Source organism: Notamacropus eugenii, chromosome 6, assembly GCF_028372415.1.
Source record: "Notamacropus eugenii isolate mMacEug1 chromosome 6, mMacEug1.pri_v2, whole genome shotgun sequence".
Classification (NCBI taxonomy): domain Eukaryota; kingdom Metazoa; phylum Chordata; class Mammalia; order Diprotodontia; family Macropodidae; genus Notamacropus; species Notamacropus eugenii.
The window spans coordinates 46742222-46758810 of record NC_092877.1 but is presented as its reverse complement, the minus strand read 5'-3'; the positions used below and the strand labels follow the sequence as shown (position 1 = coordinate 46758810).

General features: G+C 51.1%; 1 protein-coding gene across 7 annotated transcripts; it reads left to right on the top strand.

Annotated features, from left to right (window-relative positions):
* The first annotated feature begins 120 nt into the window (after positions 1-120).
* RTKN (rhotekin) lies at positions 121-16492 on the top strand. Of its 7 annotated transcripts, XM_072619847.1 has the most exons (15): positions 2646-2752; positions 3187-3530; positions 5301-5373; positions 5810-5894; positions 8867-9066; positions 11033-11094; positions 11284-11337; positions 11458-11575; positions 11797-12018; positions 12409-12503; positions 12616-12722; positions 13035-13145; positions 14362-14530; positions 14886-14990; positions 15741-16492. In XM_072619847.1, exons 4-15 carry the CDS (start codon positions 5871-5873, stop codon positions 16103-16105), a joined length of 1632 nt encoding a protein of 543 aa, XP_072475948.1. In that variant the 5' UTR covers positions 2646-2752; positions 3187-3530; positions 5301-5373; positions 5810-5870; the 3' UTR covers positions 16106-16492. The 7 variants fall into 7 exon arrangements, with proteins under 7 accessions (XP_072475945.1, XP_072475949.1, XP_072475948.1 ...); XM_072619846.1 differs by having other exon boundaries at positions 5301-5894; XM_072619851.1 differs by having other exon boundaries at positions 5301-5894; positions 15528-16492.
* The last annotated feature ends 97 nt before the right edge of the window (positions 16493-16589 follow it).

Sequence of the window (16589 nt, the reverse complement as noted above, 5' to 3'; positions counted from 1 at the left end):
TGCATTCCTAGAGCCCTCCCCAGAGTGTCCCTAGGCAGGGAACCCGACCTCTAGCAAACTGGGAAGAGTAGTTTCTAGCCGAGAATTCTCCCGCCAATTGGCGGGGAGGGTGGAGCCGGCAGCCCAAACGAACCTCCTTGGCCCCGCCCTTGCCTCAGGTAAGGTGCCCGCCCTCTGGGTCCCCCAAAACAACTCTCCAAGCCTTAGTTCAGACTGGATGCTGTTCTAACCAACTTCGCTCTTAATGCGGGGTTGGCTCAGGTGTCGGCTCTAGGGCGGGGCTCTCCTCTAGGTAATTCTGGAGTGAGCGTTCCTCCCTTTCGCGTCTTAGGTGTCCCCTCCCGAGGCCAGGGGGCGGGTGAAATTTGGTTGTAGAGTAACTGGGAGATTCCCAGGCTTTGAGAGTGGGTGAGGGGGCCGGGCCAGGCGTGGTCGGGCGTGAAGGGACGGGACAAAGCCAGGCAGGACAGGACAGGAGAAGAGCGCGGAGGAGATGAGAGGAAGTCCGGAACTAAGACTAGGGAAACCTGAGGCTTGGTGGTAACCGAAAACAAAACGAAAAAACTAATCGATCAACCAGACAAAAAAAGCCTAAAGACAAGGCGACCCGGGACAAAAGAACCAGGGAAAGAGTCTGGTCCATTCCAGTGTTAGACTGAAGAATGTTTTCCCGGAATCACCGGAGTCGAGTCACTGTAGCCCGGGGTTCTGCCCTGGAGATGGAGTTCAAACGCGGCCGCTTTCGCCTCAGCCTATTCTGCGATACCCCAGAGGTAGGAGACCCTCCTCACCCCTCCCAGAGTCTCTCACCTCCTCCTATGGTTCGCCCCCTCCCCTTCGCCTGTAAGGGGTGGGGCAAGGGGTGGACCTTGCAAGTGCCACAATCAGGGTACCTAGGGTGTTGGCTTAGAAAGGCATTAACTGCGGCCAGGCCTATTTTTCCCAGCCCCTGTTGTGTACGACTGGGTTGGCCAGTCTGGGAAAAGATCTAGTTTGAGCCTCCCTTGAGGTTCCAGTTAAGACCTCAAAACTTCCCCGAAGTTGGTCCCTCGGCTCATTTTGTGAACACATACCTGCGACCCTTCCGTCGTATTCAGGACACCTGGAACCTCCTCTCTTCACCAAAGTCACCCTCTTAGGCCTAGTTCTTAGAATCCTCTTGGACTCCAGAGAGCCCTCTCTACGTCCAGTCTGGAGACTGATTTAGGTGGAATTGACAAGTGGCGGACACTTGAGATGGAGATGGAGATAGTTTCTACCTCCAGGAGTTGGGGTACCAGTGTGGTAGAGGGGGCACAGTTCTTTTCCACTCTCCCTCCCCATCCTCTCCAGCTTTGCTAAATTATTAGGCTCTCTCCATGGATTCTTTCTTAGGAATTAAGACTGGAGTTGGACCAGGGATTTTCTTAAATGTCCAAGCCATGCTTTGGGATACTTATCTGGAAGAGAGAGTTATATGTATGTGTGTGTGTGTTACATGCATATATATGCAGAGAGAGAGAGAGAGAGAGAGAGAGGGAGAGAGAGAGAGAGGAGGGGAATGGGGATTGTCTTTCTAGTAGGGGCCATGTGTGTGCAAGCTCAAGTGTGTGATTGATGATTGTTTGGGGACTAAATGGGAAAGAGGGGAAAATCCCTGTGGAAGGTCTCCAATCCCCTAGGGTCAGTGCCTTTCCCCCAGAAAGTTTTGTAGTGTGGTGAAATAGTACTCAGCTTAGTTAGAGGAACTGTGTTTAACCAAATTTGGATGCCTCTGTGATGTTGGTCAAGTAATATCCTCTTTGGCTTTCAGTTTTCCTAACCAAGCATCTACAGCGTCCCTGTACTAAATCAGGGGTTCTTAACCTTTTTTATGTGTTATGCTTTGTGTTATGAATTCCGGTGAACCCTAAAGACATCCTTCTGGCAATGTTTTAAAATGTATCAAATAAGATACATAGATGACAAAGGAAACCGCAGGTTAGGGAAAATAAAGATGTAATACTTTTCCTATCTAGTATCTGGCTTCCTCCTTCCTCCAGACCTGAAAAGGGTTACATATAAATGGCTCCACCTGCCCACTCCCTCATTCTCCCCCAGCTGAGATTCCGGTTGGAACTCTGCTCTTTTCCTCCCCCAGGGAACAAAGGCTTTATTCATTGCTCTCTCCTCACCTACTCTTCTCACTTGGCACAGCTGCCTCTGGGAAGGGAAGGGCTGGCCTGAGTACTCTGAAATGCCACCCCCAGATTCTGTACACAAAGGGTCACCTCCCACCCCCACCCCGTGACGCCCATAGAGCCAGGAGTCAGAATCCCAGGGCCTAAGAATTACTGAGGTGTTTATTGGGGTAGAACTTTTTCAGTAGTGGAAGGAAAAGGCTGTCCCCTCCTACCAGTTGAGGCCACCGTAAACTTGGATCCAAGAGGTGGGGCATGGATCTGAGGGCGGAGTTGGAAAGAAAGACGACCGGCTGCCTGGGCTAGGCTGCAGAGTTTGGGAACACAGTCCTAGGCTAGAGGACACTCTGGACTGAGAGAGAGGGGCAGGATTTAGCCCTGGGATAATAGGGCGGGGCTTGGATTACTGTGACCTTGTGGGTCACTGTGTGCTCCAGTGGGAGGGGGGCAAGGGCTGCAGCTGGCGGGGGACTGGGGCTGGTTTCCTGTCTGGAAGGGAAGGGGCCCAGAGAAGGGAGTATGTGTACAGGGGGGAAAGAGCTGCATGCAGGCCCTGCCCACCTAGCCCCCTCTCTTTGCTGGAAAAGAGTGAGGTAACTGGGGAGGTTGGGCTGGGTTGAACTGGGCTGGACCAAGGCGGAGCACAGCAGAGCATGGGAGGGGCACTTTGGAGTGGATAGGCCGTTCTCTACGACTCACTCGTTTCCACTTCCCGGGCTCCAGAGCTGCCTCACTTTCTCCACACATCTATCCTCCCTCACCACTAAAAAGCTGAACTAGAGCCAGGTTCCCAGTTGGAATCCTCCAGCCTTCCTCATCTGCTCTTGGGGAACCCTTAACAATGTGAAGCCTGCAGCCAAATGCTGCTTGACACCCCCCCTACAAAATATCCCCATTCTGCCCCCCTCACCCCATGCCATTGCACTACCCCTCACCCCCATCCATGTACACATTGGCCCTCTGTCCACTGGGCCAGTGATGTGGGCGGGTGCTAGGGAGGGAATGAAAGGCCCTTTCTCTTCCACAGCTGGGGAAGCAGCTGCCATCAGCCCCAAACTGGATGCTCAAGTCTGCCTAGGGGCCCACTCTGCCACTAGCCCCCCTCCCCTCAGTCGGTTCTCCAGACCCTCCCTTCTCCCCTCCCACCTTCCTTTCCCTTCCCGTCCCTCCATCCCTTGCTCCCGCCTGGGGCGGTGTCAGCAGCAGCGGAGAAAGTTTGTCGTGGCAGCCTAAAGGGCCTGACTCGAGGGAGCTAGGGGGTTGAAGGGAAGAATCTGGGCAGAGCTGAGGGCCACAGAGATGCAGGACAGATTACACATCCTGGAAGACCTGAACATGCTGTACATCCGGCAGATGGCGCTCAGCCTGGAGGTAATACCCCCACCCCTAGTCTGCAGGGGTGCACACTGACTCTGCATGTGCCTGAGGCTTACTGAGCTCTAGTCTGCTGGGGACTGGGGATGGGGATGGCTCAGGGAGGGCAAGGGGAAGGGACCCCCGTGCAGGATTGTAGACTCGAAGGCGGTGTGAGGGTAGGTTTCAGTGTGGCCACCCGAAACAGTGTGGCACACTCAAACTGGATGTGTAGGGAGCAGCTGATGCTCTGTCGCTCATGTTCTGTAGGGCTCATTGCCCTTTCTCCCACCCCACACCCCCACACATTCTGGAAGTTGGATGTTGGCCTGTGACTTTTCTGGAAACTAGGAGAAGGGGTGAGGATTAAGAGGAGAAACAGCATCGGGGAGTGGAAAATGCGCAATCCACTTCCCTGGGCCTCAGTTACCTCATCTGTAAACTGAGGGCAGAGAGGGGAGGTTGGGAACAGATGACCTCTGAAATCCCTTCCAGAAAGAGCAACTCTAAAGTTGACAGTGAGGAAGCTAACTGAGATAGGACAGATTGGAAGGTGGCCAGAAGCGGGACAGCCAGTGGGAGCATGGGGCCGGTGCACAGAGGGAAGCAAGGGAAGGAACAGGCCTGGGGACAGTCTAGCCTTGTAAATGACGATTCCCCTCCACCCACTGCATAGCCAAGAGTCTTTCCTGACTGGCTAAAATCATATACATGTCACTGTTGACCATCTCTCCCTTGTAATCTATTGTGTGGGAGTTATGCTTACCAGCTTCACCTAAGAAAATGACCATTGAATTGAATTGAATGGCGTAGAGCTCCTTTATCCTGCCCCTCCATCTCCACCAAGGTAGGTGAAGGTGTGGAGATGGACTTGTGAAAAGTGCCCAAAGTTTGGACAAAGAGACTGGAGTGGATAGAATTAATCAGGAAAAGAAGCCATTCTGGAGGTGACTTTAATGTGCATTTGAAGGCAGCATAGGAAGAACGGTTATACATAGGCATGTCCCCAACCTGGGTTTGAGCCACCTATGATCTTGAGCAAATGAAGTCTTTGAGCTTCAGTCTCCTCTTCTGGAAAATGGGGATAATGCTATCTGCATTATCTGCCTCACAGGGTTGCTGTGTGAATAGTTCTATAAACCTTTAAGGTACCATAGAAATGTGACCTAGCAGTTATATTGTCATATATGGAGCATCCAGAACAAACGATGGAAGAGGTGGGGGTGGTGGGAGGCATCCCAAGGAGTATCTGAGGCAAGGAACAGAAGACCAAAAGTAACAGTATTAGAAACTCTGAAGGAAGTCGTCAGATCTGAAGCTCAGGATGTTACTGGGGGCCACTGGAAACTGAGAGCAGGGGGTCTGGGAAAAATCTGGGGAAACTGCATTTAAGAACCTAGCCTAGAAGAGGTAGTCCATTGTCCAAATGGGAGCTAGACATAGATTAAAAAACCAGAATCTTGGATTCTACTCTCCACATGGGGCAGGGGGTAAGGAGGGAGAGGGGATCAGAAGTAATGGGATGCTTTACTGGCCACAAAGGGGAGCAATCATTTCCAATGCTGGGCTGACACTATGGTCTATGGACCTTGGAAAATCCGACTTCAGCGTCCAAAGCTGGAAAGCAAATGTTGTTTTTCCCCTTCTTGTTTGCCCTGGGTATGAGGTTCTCTGTATTACCCTCTTTCCAAAGAGCTTCCAAGGTGGAATGAAGGGGTCTCCCCGCATGGGGGCAGGATCTTGTGCCTCTGTTTCCTGCCCCTCTGCACTAATCGTTGTGGTCAACAGGTAGAACTTTGCCCATAGATCCTTGACTCACTTAGAGAGAAGAGGATGAGAGTGGATTGGCAGCAAGTACTAGGTGAGGGGCTTTCTTCTTAGTCCTTCCTCCCTCCCTCCATTTCTCCCGGTGGGTCACAGTGCCGGCCTGGAACTGAGTACCAAGTTCCCCTTGCCAGGGTGGAGATGGGTGGTGGGGTGGAGCTCCAGGGCGTGGCCATCGTGGGGTGGGGCGGGGCTTGGACTGTAGGCCGAATGCTGTGGGTGGGGGCTGATGCATTTGAGGAGGGGACTGGCGAGACCCCGGGATGGTGGCTCGGTGGCCTGGGAGAGGTAAAAGGCTGGACACATATCCCTGCCATCCTGGCCTCCCCCGCCACGGCTGCTCTCGCGTCGGTTTGGAGCTGATGTCACCCGAACTCCCGAGCTCTGGAGGCGTGGGGAGGACGCGGGAGCATTCGGGTCGAGCCTTGCTGAGCTGGCCGGGCCCTGGCCCTCCAACCTGCAACCCCTCTTAGCTAGCTCCGCACTGGCCGTGGCCGGGCCAGTCAGGGTCCGGGTGCCAGAGCCTGCGGCAGAATGGATGAAGCCGAGGAAGGACGAGTAAGTGATACCCGAGGGAGAGACATTCTGGGAAGGAGACTCCTGAGCCGCGCAGCCCATCCCTTCCATCTAGGGGCTTGTGGTCTGTGCCTAAGGACAAGGGACATAGGAGACAGGCCTGGGAATAGACTTGTGTCGTATGTTCAAAGGGAATCCTATTCCCTTTCCACACGCCCACGTACCCCTGCATAGCCAGCCACTGCAGAGCGCACAGCATGGCCAAACCCAGGGCAGGCAGGCAGCTAGCAATGACACCTGGGTAAATCCCAGTGGACTTGGGAGGAGCTGGCTCCCCAGGATTTTCCTGGAGGAGGACTGGAAAGGTACTTTATTTGTAGAGGAATGAAGAGGAGAATTCCAGATAAAGACCACGTGGGTGAAAGGGACAGGGGAGGAAAAAAATTGGCTTGGCTCAAGTAAAAAAAGCTGAAGTTGGGAAAAGTGGGGGACATGGAGCCCATAAATTTGAGCTCAGAGTATGTAGGGGAGGGGATTGATGCGAGGGAAGAGATTGAGGCCCCCTGCTAAAATTTGGGGTGTAGAGAGCAGCATGAGATGAAGCTAGCTGATGAGGTCGGCATGGCAGGTGAGGGCTGGGGGATGAGCATGTTTGGGGATGTTATTTGGACTTGCTCTGTGACTCAGACCTGCACTCAAGATCCGGGGTGGTATGTTCACTAACATTAGCTCAAAAACCAAAAACCAAACGTTAATGATTCCCCTCTGGCTATGGGATAAAGGCTCACAAGGTCCTTACATGCATTCTCCCACTAGCCTCATAGAAAAGTCTTGGTCCAAGCAAACCGGTCTCCTTGCTGGCTCATGTCCACAAAGTTCCTTCACCAAGAAACTTCACCAAGATCTCTCTCTGCCCTCCTCCCACAATTCTAGCCATTTTTCAAGGCCCAGCTGAAATATTCCCTCCTGTATAAAAACTTACCAGGTTAATTCAATAAACAGCAGAGTTTTGATTACCTCCAAATTCTTACATAGCTTTTGATATTTATCTAACCAGACCTATGACATACTGCCTTCTGTTATAGGTATGTGTGTGTGCGTGTGTGTGTGTGTGTGTGTATGTCTGGATCTCCCCAGTGGTTCCAGAGGAACAGAAACCACACTTTCCATGTTTTTATAGATCCCATAGCACGTAAGTGCAGTGTTTTGTATATAGTATTTGCTGAATGGATGAATCCTCCTGCTTATCACCTGGGCTTCAGTGTCCTCATCTGTAAAGTGGGTAGGGTGTTCTCTAAGCCCCCTTTCTACTCCAACATTCTATTACTCCTTGCTTCTCTAACCAGGCCTCCTGCCTTCTTTCCCTGACCCTCCTATATTCCTTTCACTCTTTCTTTCATCTATATTTGCCCCACTCTCAATTTTTTTTGTACATATAAATCCTTTTCTTTTTTTTTAAATCTCTTTTGGGATACAGACCTAGTAGTGGTATTGCTGGGTCAAAGGGTATTGTTCTACAGAATGGTTGAATCAGTTCACAACCCCACCAACAATGCATTAATGTCCCATTTTTCCACATTTCTTCCACCATTTGTCATTCTTCCTTTTCTGTCTTATTAGCCAATCTAATAGGAGGTAGTACCTCACAATTGTTTTTCCACTCTCTCACTTAATCAAAAGATCTGTGTTTTTCCTACTTTCCCTTCCTGAGATGAACTGAGATTCTCTCCCCTTCTTCTGAATACAGAACTGGGCTCATGGTAGATGGGTCTTCTTGCCCTAAAGTTTTAGGTTCAGACTGACCTGTAGATCAAATGACCAGGAGAGGTCTGTAGTTCCCCCCTCCCAATCCTCTCCCTTCCTCTGAACATATTTTAGGGATCTTCTCAAAATTTCAGAACTCCCCCCATAAGGTTTTTAAAGTAGGAGATTTCCCTCCTTCCATATGGTTCCCCTCTGGGTCCAACATCCCCCAACTTGAAAATCTTCATTCTGTGTTATAGGATAGCATGTGTTGTTTTGTGGCAACCCTCATGATCTTTTCAGTGGGTTCAGCCCCCCAGCTAGAGTATAAGCAGATGAAAGTTTAGTCATTTCAGTCTGTGTCTGACTCTTCACGACCCCATTTGGGGTTTTCTTGGCAAAGATACTAGAGTGGTTTGCCCTTTCCTTCAACTCATTTTACAGATGAGGGAACTGAGGCACACAGGGTTAAGTGACTTGCCTGGGGTCACACAGTTAGTGTCTGAGGCCAGACCTGAATTCAGATCTTCCTGACTTTTGGCCTAGCTCTCTATCTGCCGTACCACTTAGCTGCCCTAAGCAGATGAAAGGGGTATGCCATTTCTTTGGTGACTCTCCTAGTACCCCACTAACACTGAATCAGTGTTTCATTCATTCCACACCATTTGTGTATGGTTGGTTTCCTAGTCTATGCAATATAATATTAAGGCTTGAAGATTCAAAGATAACTAAGACACAGTCTATTCCCTCTCTCCAAAGTCTTACTGTCTAAGAGGGGGAGATGATGCATGTACACTTAAGATAAAGCCAGTGTGTGATGTGTGCATAAGAGGAATACCCAAAGATCATTTCTGCCTGAGGATGTCTCAGCAGAGCATGTGGCCTTGGAGTCAGGCTGTACTACAAAAGTTTAATAGAAATTCAATAGACAGAATTAGGAAGGTAGGCTGGAATAGGATATTAATAGATTATGCAGGGCTTTGAATGCTGTAAGCAATGGGAAGCTACTGGAGATTTTTTTAAGCAAGGGGAGGCCTTTCTTTGTGCTTTAGAAATATCAGAACAATAGATTAAGACCATAACTTGGCAGTATATTTAGGATAGATTGCAGTAGAGAGAGAGAGGAGGCAGGAAGATTGATTTAGGAAGCCATCATGATAGTTCATTATTTATTTAACTCAATTTCTCCCAGGGTTTTCCTTGACTTGAATATTAGGGGAGAGGTTGGGGGAATCCTGCCTTTTCACTCCTACGTATTTCTTTTCTCTCAGGATACAGAGCTGCAGCGGAAGCTGGACCATGAGATCCGGATGAGAGAAGGGGCCTGCAAGCTGCTGGCTGCCTGCTCCCAACGGGAACAAGCCCTCGAGGCCACCAAGAGCTTGCTGGTGTGCAGCAGCCGCATCCTCAGCTACATGGGGGAACTGCAGCGTCGAAAGGAAGCACAGGTGCTGGGGAAAACAGCAAGGCGGTGAGCACGGGTGGGGAAGAGGAGGAGGTGGGGGGAGGAGGATCCTGCACTAAGCAAATACTGTCTAGAGCCAAGAATGTATTTAGCTAATACAGATTGAGTGTCAGCTGGGTGTCCTGTGATGCCCAATTGACAAAGAGGACTGAACGGGATAGGCTAGCATGGGGTAGTATTAGGCTGGCAAAGAGAGTTTGGTACATGTGAGGTCTAGGAGGTCCAGAATCCATGGAAGATTCCCTCTGGAATGACTGGACTCTGATGCCTGGGCAGCCCTGCACCCAGAATCACAGCAGGCATCACAAACTGGTTTGCTCTTTGACGGTGACATTATAAGACAGGATTCCCCACAAGCTCTTCCAGAGCAGCCCTGAATATAGAATACAGTTCCATGGCAGTTGATATGAACTCAGCAAGGAGACTGATAGTATTCCTACCAGCTGTTGACAAGAATGTTAAAGTGGGTAACTGCAAGAAGGAAAGATGGCAGGCTTTCAAAAGCACTTCAAACTTTGGGGCCTATTGGAATAATCGAGTTGTAAGGGATTTAGTGGGGATGCTATCTGTATTATCAGAGATTTAGGGTGCAGGGTTGGAGAGACACAAATTGAAGGCTACAAACACAGGGCTTGAGAGAGACTGGGTTCATGCAGTGTACTTCCTGTATGAGAGGCATCATGGCACTGTGGATAAAGGACTGGGCTTGGGAGGAGACTAGAGTTCAAATCCCACCTGAGACACCTACTAGCTGTGGTGACTAGCTCAGTTTCCCCATCAGTAAAATGGAGGTGGGGGGGTGGGGAATAGACTACTTTATATGGCCTCAAAGGCCAACTTTAAATCTGTAATCCTAGTTGGTAAAATTTGATGAGCATTGTAGGACTCCAAAGCATTGGAGATAAGTGTTGATGGGGGTGAGGGTGGGGGAAAAGCCTTAAAGTTTAGATTACTGTAGTGGGAAGCTGATTAGCCAAAGGGTATCGAGAAAAGTTACTAGTTACCTGGTATGGAGGGTAAAGGAGAAGTTGGCATATGGGGATCAACCTGAAAGGGACCTAGTTCAACTCTCTAATTTTAAAAATGAAGAAACTGAGAAAGGTGAAGTAACTTCCCCCAGGTCTCAGAGGTAGCAAATTTTAGGGACAGAATTCCTATCCAAGTATATTGGAAGTTCTAACTGCCAAGCCAGAGAATACAATGACAGGTGAGTGAAGAGAAACTTCAGTATACTTCCTATCAATCAGCCCACCAAGAGTCCATTATTAATTGCCTGCTATGTTGTTCTATGCTCTTCCCCCCATATGTGTAATATACATATAAAAAGGAAGGGTTAATGGCATGTAGGTGGGGAGGGAGAAGATGGCCATGTTCACTGATTAATAAGAAAAAAATAACTGATATTTATAAAATGATTTTGAGTTTGGAAACGTCCCACTCGAGACTCATGACACTTCTATGATGAGTATTATTATCCCCATTGTACAGATGGGGAAACTGAGTCTCTGAGAAGCTGGATGACTTGCCTGTAGTCTTCTAGCTAGTGTCAGAGAGCAGGATTCAAACTGTGGCCTCTCTTACTCCTCATTCAGCACTGTTTTCTGCCCAATAAAGCAAAATTATTCTTGCAAGGCAAGTGAGCCAAGGAATGTGTGTGAGTTTATACATGACTGTAACCATGTGTGTATACAGGGGTTGAAGCATACTAAGCAATCACTGGCACTAATAATGGGATCAATGAGCACATATTGACCACTGTACAAAAATTCCTAGGGTTGACCAGCTCCTTGAGCTTTTTCCTTTGGTCACCCCCAATATCTGCCATGTCAGTAAGCTATTATCCTGGCACGGGAGGGAGTGCTGGGTATCAGGATGGTCCATAATCCCTATGTTTCTGGTCAGGGATTGGAGGAGGGAAAAGGAAAAGTGTTTTAACTATGGTAACATACTTATTTTTTGCTCTGCACCCAAGACCTTCAGACACTGGGCCCCCCAATGAACGCTCTCCATGTCGAGGCACAATTTGTATCTCCGGTAAGGAACCTCTGGTTCATCTTCACTAACTCTTTACCTCCCCCATCCTGGCATCCCCTTCCACGACTCTCCCTGCACACAGGCTCTGTCCCTGGGGCTAAAGTTTATTGTCCAAGGTGAATATGCTTTCTCTTGGGATACCTCCTTTTCCCTGATTTCTCAACCCACACTGGGTCCCTTCTCCTCTAGATATCCGAATTCCTCTCATGTGGAAAGACACAGAATATTTCAAGAACAAGGGAGGTGAGTCACATAGACTGCAATCTTTTCCCTGAGGAGTAGGCTGGGTAAAGTCCCCAACGGACCCTGTCTGCTCTGTTGATGAAGGTACCTGGCAATGTGTGTTTGTCTCTCTACCTTCAGACCTCCATCGATGGGCTGTGTTCCTGTTGCTGCAGCTGGGGGGGAACATCCAAGACACAGAGATGGTCCTGGTAGACAGGACGCTAACAGACATCTCCTTTCAGAGCAGTGTGCTTTTGTGAGTCCTTCATCCTTGCCCCCATCCTTCCCTGCTCTCCAACCAAGACCTGATCCTTGGGAGAGGTACCCAGGGTATGTCTTGAAGGGGAGGGGGGGGAGGCAGGATATGGGAGGTAAGATCCTGGCCTCATAGGACTCCTACCCCTCCCTCACAACTCTCCTGGTGTCTCCCTGGACTCCCTCTAGAGCCCTTTCTCATCTTCACCCCACTTTTTGCAGTACTGAGGCAGGACCAGACTTTGAGTTGCGGTTAGAGCTCTATGGGGCCTGTGTAGAAGAGGAAGGAGCCCTGGCTGGTGCCCCCCGGAGACTGGCCACCAAGCTCAGTAATTCTCTGGGCCGATCTTCAGGAAGGCGTGTTCGAGCTTCATTGGATAGTGCTGGGGGCTCAGGGAACAGCAGCGTGGTCAGCCCCATCCTGCTCCCCACTCCAGCTGTGGGGTAAGACATTATCTCTGGGCCCTGTGGCTCTCTCTAGTAGTCTCTGAGCCTTTCCCTGGGTTAGCATGGAAGGGGAGGGGCATACCACCAAAGAACACTGACATAGGAGGCGAGGATAACCATTTAGGAATATGTGTGTTGGCCAGGACATGTCCAGGTGATTAATAGCAAGGTGGGCCAGGCTCAGAGTGGTTTTAGGAGGCCTTGGAGGAGGGGGGTGACCCTGGAGGGGCATTTCTAATGAAAGAGGAGATTTCTCAGAAAGCCCTCAATAACAAGGGAAGAGGAGAGTTGTTTCACTGTGTGGTCATTTGACTCCTCCTGCTTTATGATACTTCCCCGCTAGCTAGTTTTCATTCTTGCTCCCATGTTTCTGTGTCCCTCTCCCAGGGGTCCCCGATACCACCTCCTGGCCCAGACCACCCTGACTCTGGCTGCGGTACAGGATGGCTTCCGGACCCATGACCTCACCCTCACTAGTAATGGTGAGTGAGTGAGGGTAGATGGATGGGGGTGAAATCTAATTCTGGATGGAAAGAAGGAGCCCAGCTAAAGGGCCCCCACTCCCCTTCCCCAACATCCCTCTGTTCTCTTTAGAGGAAAGCCCAGCCTGGCTGCCTCTCTATGGCAGTGTGTGTTGTCGCCTGGCGGCTCAGCCCCTCTGCATGACCCAGCCCGTTATGAGTGGCACCCTCAGGGTGCAGGTGAGGGCAAGGAGGGACCAAGAGCGAGGGGGGCGGAAATTGTATAGAGGAACTGAGAGACAAGAAGCAGAAAATGTGCAGAAGGGAATTGTTTTAAGGAAGAAAGGCTGGAAAAGAGGATTGGGGTGTTAGAACAGGGCCTGTGGGATTAGAAGTAGTTAAGTGGGGGAATCAATCCTTACCTTAAATTCAGGCATGAATGAGACACAGTGATGCTGAAAGGCACCAGGGTGAGGTGGGATAGGAAGGATGGGGAGGAGGGTGGTAGTAGAAAGTGACTTCTAACCTTTGTTCCTTCACCCTGGCCTGCAGAGCTGGGGCCAGGTACACGGCATCCTGAGAGGAACAAACCTTTTCTGTTATCGACATCCTGGGGAAGCCGACACTCAGGATGATCCATTGTTCACCATTGCCATCAACAAGGTGATGGTGCCACTTTGGGTACCCCCAAGCTGAGGGGGACCTGGGAGGATCCCCTGCAGAACATGGGAGGACACTCTATCAAACTTCAGAACTGGACCTTAGGACAGAAAGGGGCTCCCACTCCCATAGGCCTTAAGGATGAAAAGTGCCCAGCATTGGCGCCCAGACCACCAGGAGCCTGATCAGTCTTCACTCAAAACAGCAAAACAGCTCCTGGAAATGGAGCCACCCGGGGGCCATCATAGCTTGCTGTCTGCCAGGCTTCTCTGGCCTGCTCCCACCTGAGACTTTTACTGTCTGATGTGGGTGCCCAGGCCTCATCTTCTTATCCTCTAAAGTGACTTCAGATCTCCTGCCCTTCCTCCTCTGTTTAGAGGTCTCCGTCCTCCTCCTCTTGTCTGTCTCCCCATCCCTTCCTTCCTCTCTCCCTCCTTTGTCTCTCTCTCCCCACCTCCTTCTCCTTTGTTTTTCTGTCTCTCTGTCTTTCAGCACTCAACCTTCCTCTGTCTCTTGGTCTAGTCTTACTTTTCTTTCAGGTTCCCCTCCCTTCTTTCAGAACAGGGGCTCCTAAGCTGTTGTAAGTCCTGGTCCCTTTTGGCCATCTGGTGAAATCTATTGATCCCTTCTCAGAATATCATTCTACTGCAAAAAATAAAGCATGTAGGATAACAAAGTACACCAATTATACTGAAATAGTTACCAATGCATAATTTTTTTTCTAATATATTTTTTAAAAACAAGGTCAGGGACCCTAGAAGGACCTTAGAAGATATCCCCTTCAGTTCAGTGGCTGTCTTCAATGCTACCCTGTTTTTCCCTATGTTTGACTTTATCCAGCTTTGCCTTTGGCCTCTCAGTTTCTGACTTTTTGTGAAATCTGGGCCTCATAAGTTTCCTTAATTTGTAAAATGACATGACGGAAGGGCGTTGGACTTGATGTTTGCCTAGGTCCAGCTGTAGATCTCAGTCCTAAATTATTTTGTCCATCAGTCATGTGAGTTTCTTGTCAGATGTCTTCCCTTAGCCTCTGATACTGTCTGGCCTTAGCATCACAGACCTCTGGTCAGAGGAGGATGTGCTAGTAGGTGATTATGTCCCCACTTAGTAGACCCCTCCACGGGGGACACCTGAAAAAGAGGGAATTGGGAGGGAGGGCCTGGAGGAGGAAAGTTAATTTGGCACATGGGCTGGACCTGAATCTCTTCCCTTTATCCAGGAGACTCGGGTCCGGGCTGGGGAGCGGGACCAGAGCCTGGGGGGACCTCTCACCCTCATCATCAGTAACCGGTATGGGGGGGACGAAGTGACCCACACATTGCGGATGGAAAGCCGGGGAACCCTACAGCGCTGGATGGAGGCCCTGTGGCAGCTCTTCTTTGACATGAGTAAGTGGGTGTAGGGTACCCATGGGATAGAGTGGGGAACAGGGCCTATGGCACTCCTGGGAGGCCCCACAGGCCGGCTGGTTTCATGGTCCATAGCTTTTCTGGGGTCTCTCATGGTTGGGTACAGGTAGGGTAGGTCCCAGAGCTCTGAGAAGGTACTAAGTGGCAGGAGAGGTGGCAGAGTTGCAGGAATCCGAATCCAAGACTGGAGAACAGGCTGGTGGGGTCCTGTTAGGATGACAGCCCACTCTGATCAGTGATCGGGAGGGAGGGTTTTTGGGAGAAAGAAGCCAGGGTGAAGTCTAGGCCCCAGAGGACCCACCATGGCGTGCCCCCTCCTTTTCCCCTCCTGTAGGCCAGTGGAAGCAATGCTGTGATGAGCTCATGAAGATAGAGGCCCCTCCTCCACGAAAGCCTCCCCCTGTACTGGCCAAGCAAGGCTCGCTCTACCATGAGATGGGTAAGGGAGACTCAGTGCCTGGGAACAGGAGGGAGGCGGGTGGGGCCAGGCCCAAGGATGGAGGCAGGTGCCCAGGCTCAGCAGGTCCTCTTTGAGCAGAAATGATATCCATTTCACTTCTCCATCCTGTTTGGCTCCCTCTCTTCTCACTCATTCAGTCCAGCTCTGTCCTATTCTCAGACCCACCTACCTCCCCCTGCCTTTGACCTGTTCTCAGAAGACCTACTCCCTCCCCCACTGTCATCTCTGACCCTCCTTCAGAACCTCTCCCCTCACCCACTGTCACCTCAGACCCACTCCCTGCTCCCTCCCAGGTCTGGCTTTCTCCTCCTCTCTGGACCTATTTTCAGACTTCTCCTGCTCTTAGTTTCCCCCTAAAATAGTTTCTTTCTGTAGAACTTTCTAAGTCTTTCCCTTCCTAATGTCTTCTTTTCTGTCTCCCCTTCCTCATGCTCGTCTCACCTCTGGGGACCACTTCCCTTTCTTTTCTTGGTTTCTCTGGGCCTCGACACCTTCTTCCCCTCCCCCCCCCCTCAGCCTTGGTCCCAGGGGGCCCAGGCGAGGGGCTACTGCTCCAGGATAATGCTGTATCAGCCGAGATCCGGGCTCTGCTCTCCTCCTATTACAGCGACAGGTGACGGCTGGCCTGGTGGTTGGGAGGGGGTCTTGGAAGGAGGGGTGGTGCAGAGCCCATCTGGGGCTGAAACTCTGACGTGTACCCCATCCCCAAATCCCCTCCTGGTGCTGCAGCTATTGAACCTCTAGACGACATCGCAGCAGTGACAGACATCCTGGCCAAGAGGGAGGGGCCTCCCCTGGATGTCCCCCCACCCTGGCTGGCATTATTTACAGAGAAGCTGCCCTCCTCCAAGCTCCCAGTCCATGCACCCCGAAGCCCCTCTCCACCTCGGGCCTGCCCAGGCTCCCGAGCCAAGGCCTGGGGCCGGCCCCGGACCCTCTCCCTGGACGCTGCTCCCCGAGGCCGGCCCCCTCTTCCTCCCCGCTCCAACTCTAGTTCCAGCTCGGGCTCTGGAAGCCCTGCCCCCCAACAGCGGTCCCCCCCAGCCCGGGGTTTTCGGGCAAAAGCCCGGCCTTGGCTCCAGTCACCTGTGTGAGGGGTTGTAGGAAGGGGTGCTACTGGAAACAGGGTAATACTGGAAGAGGAAATGCCTTCTGATGTCACTCAGGAGTGACGCTGGGACAGGGTCAGTGGTGCCACTGATGAGGGTCTTGGGATGGCCACCTTGATGCCTGGCTCTGCTCTGGTTTTGGGGGGAGTGCAAAGCCCTCCTGACTGTAAGGCCACCACAAGGGGACCTTGTCCACAGCTGGCTGGTGGACCCCGGCCACTTCCTGAGAGAAAACTGGAACACCCCCAGCCCATTTTGGGCAAAAGTGAGGCGGGTAGCCCTTGAGATTCTGGAAGGAGGGAGCCATAACCCCAGAAAGGGTGCCTGCCCACATCACTCCCCCATTCAGTCACTAAAGTCTATTTAATATCATGGAGTTGAGCTTGAGTGTCTTGTTTTGGGGTGGGGCAGGTAGCTCCCAGGCTTCTGTAAACCTGGCTTCACTCCTAGTCTCATTGTGTAAAGCCCT

Excerpts from the sequence above, each read along its gene's own strand:
- RTKN (XM_072619844.1), top strand. The coding sequence starts at position 663 with ATGTTTTCCCGGAATCACCGGAGTCGAGTCACTGTAGCCCGGGGTTCT. Across the intron at positions 12,019-12,408 it reads CTCCCCACTCCAGCTGTGGG|GGGTCCCCGATACCACCTCC; the intron begins GTAAGACATTAT and ends TCCCTCTCCCAG. Across the intron at positions 14,991-15,740 it reads CTCGCTCTACCATGAGATGG|CTATTGAACCTCTAGACGAC; the intron begins GTAAGGGAGACT and ends CTGGTGCTGCAG.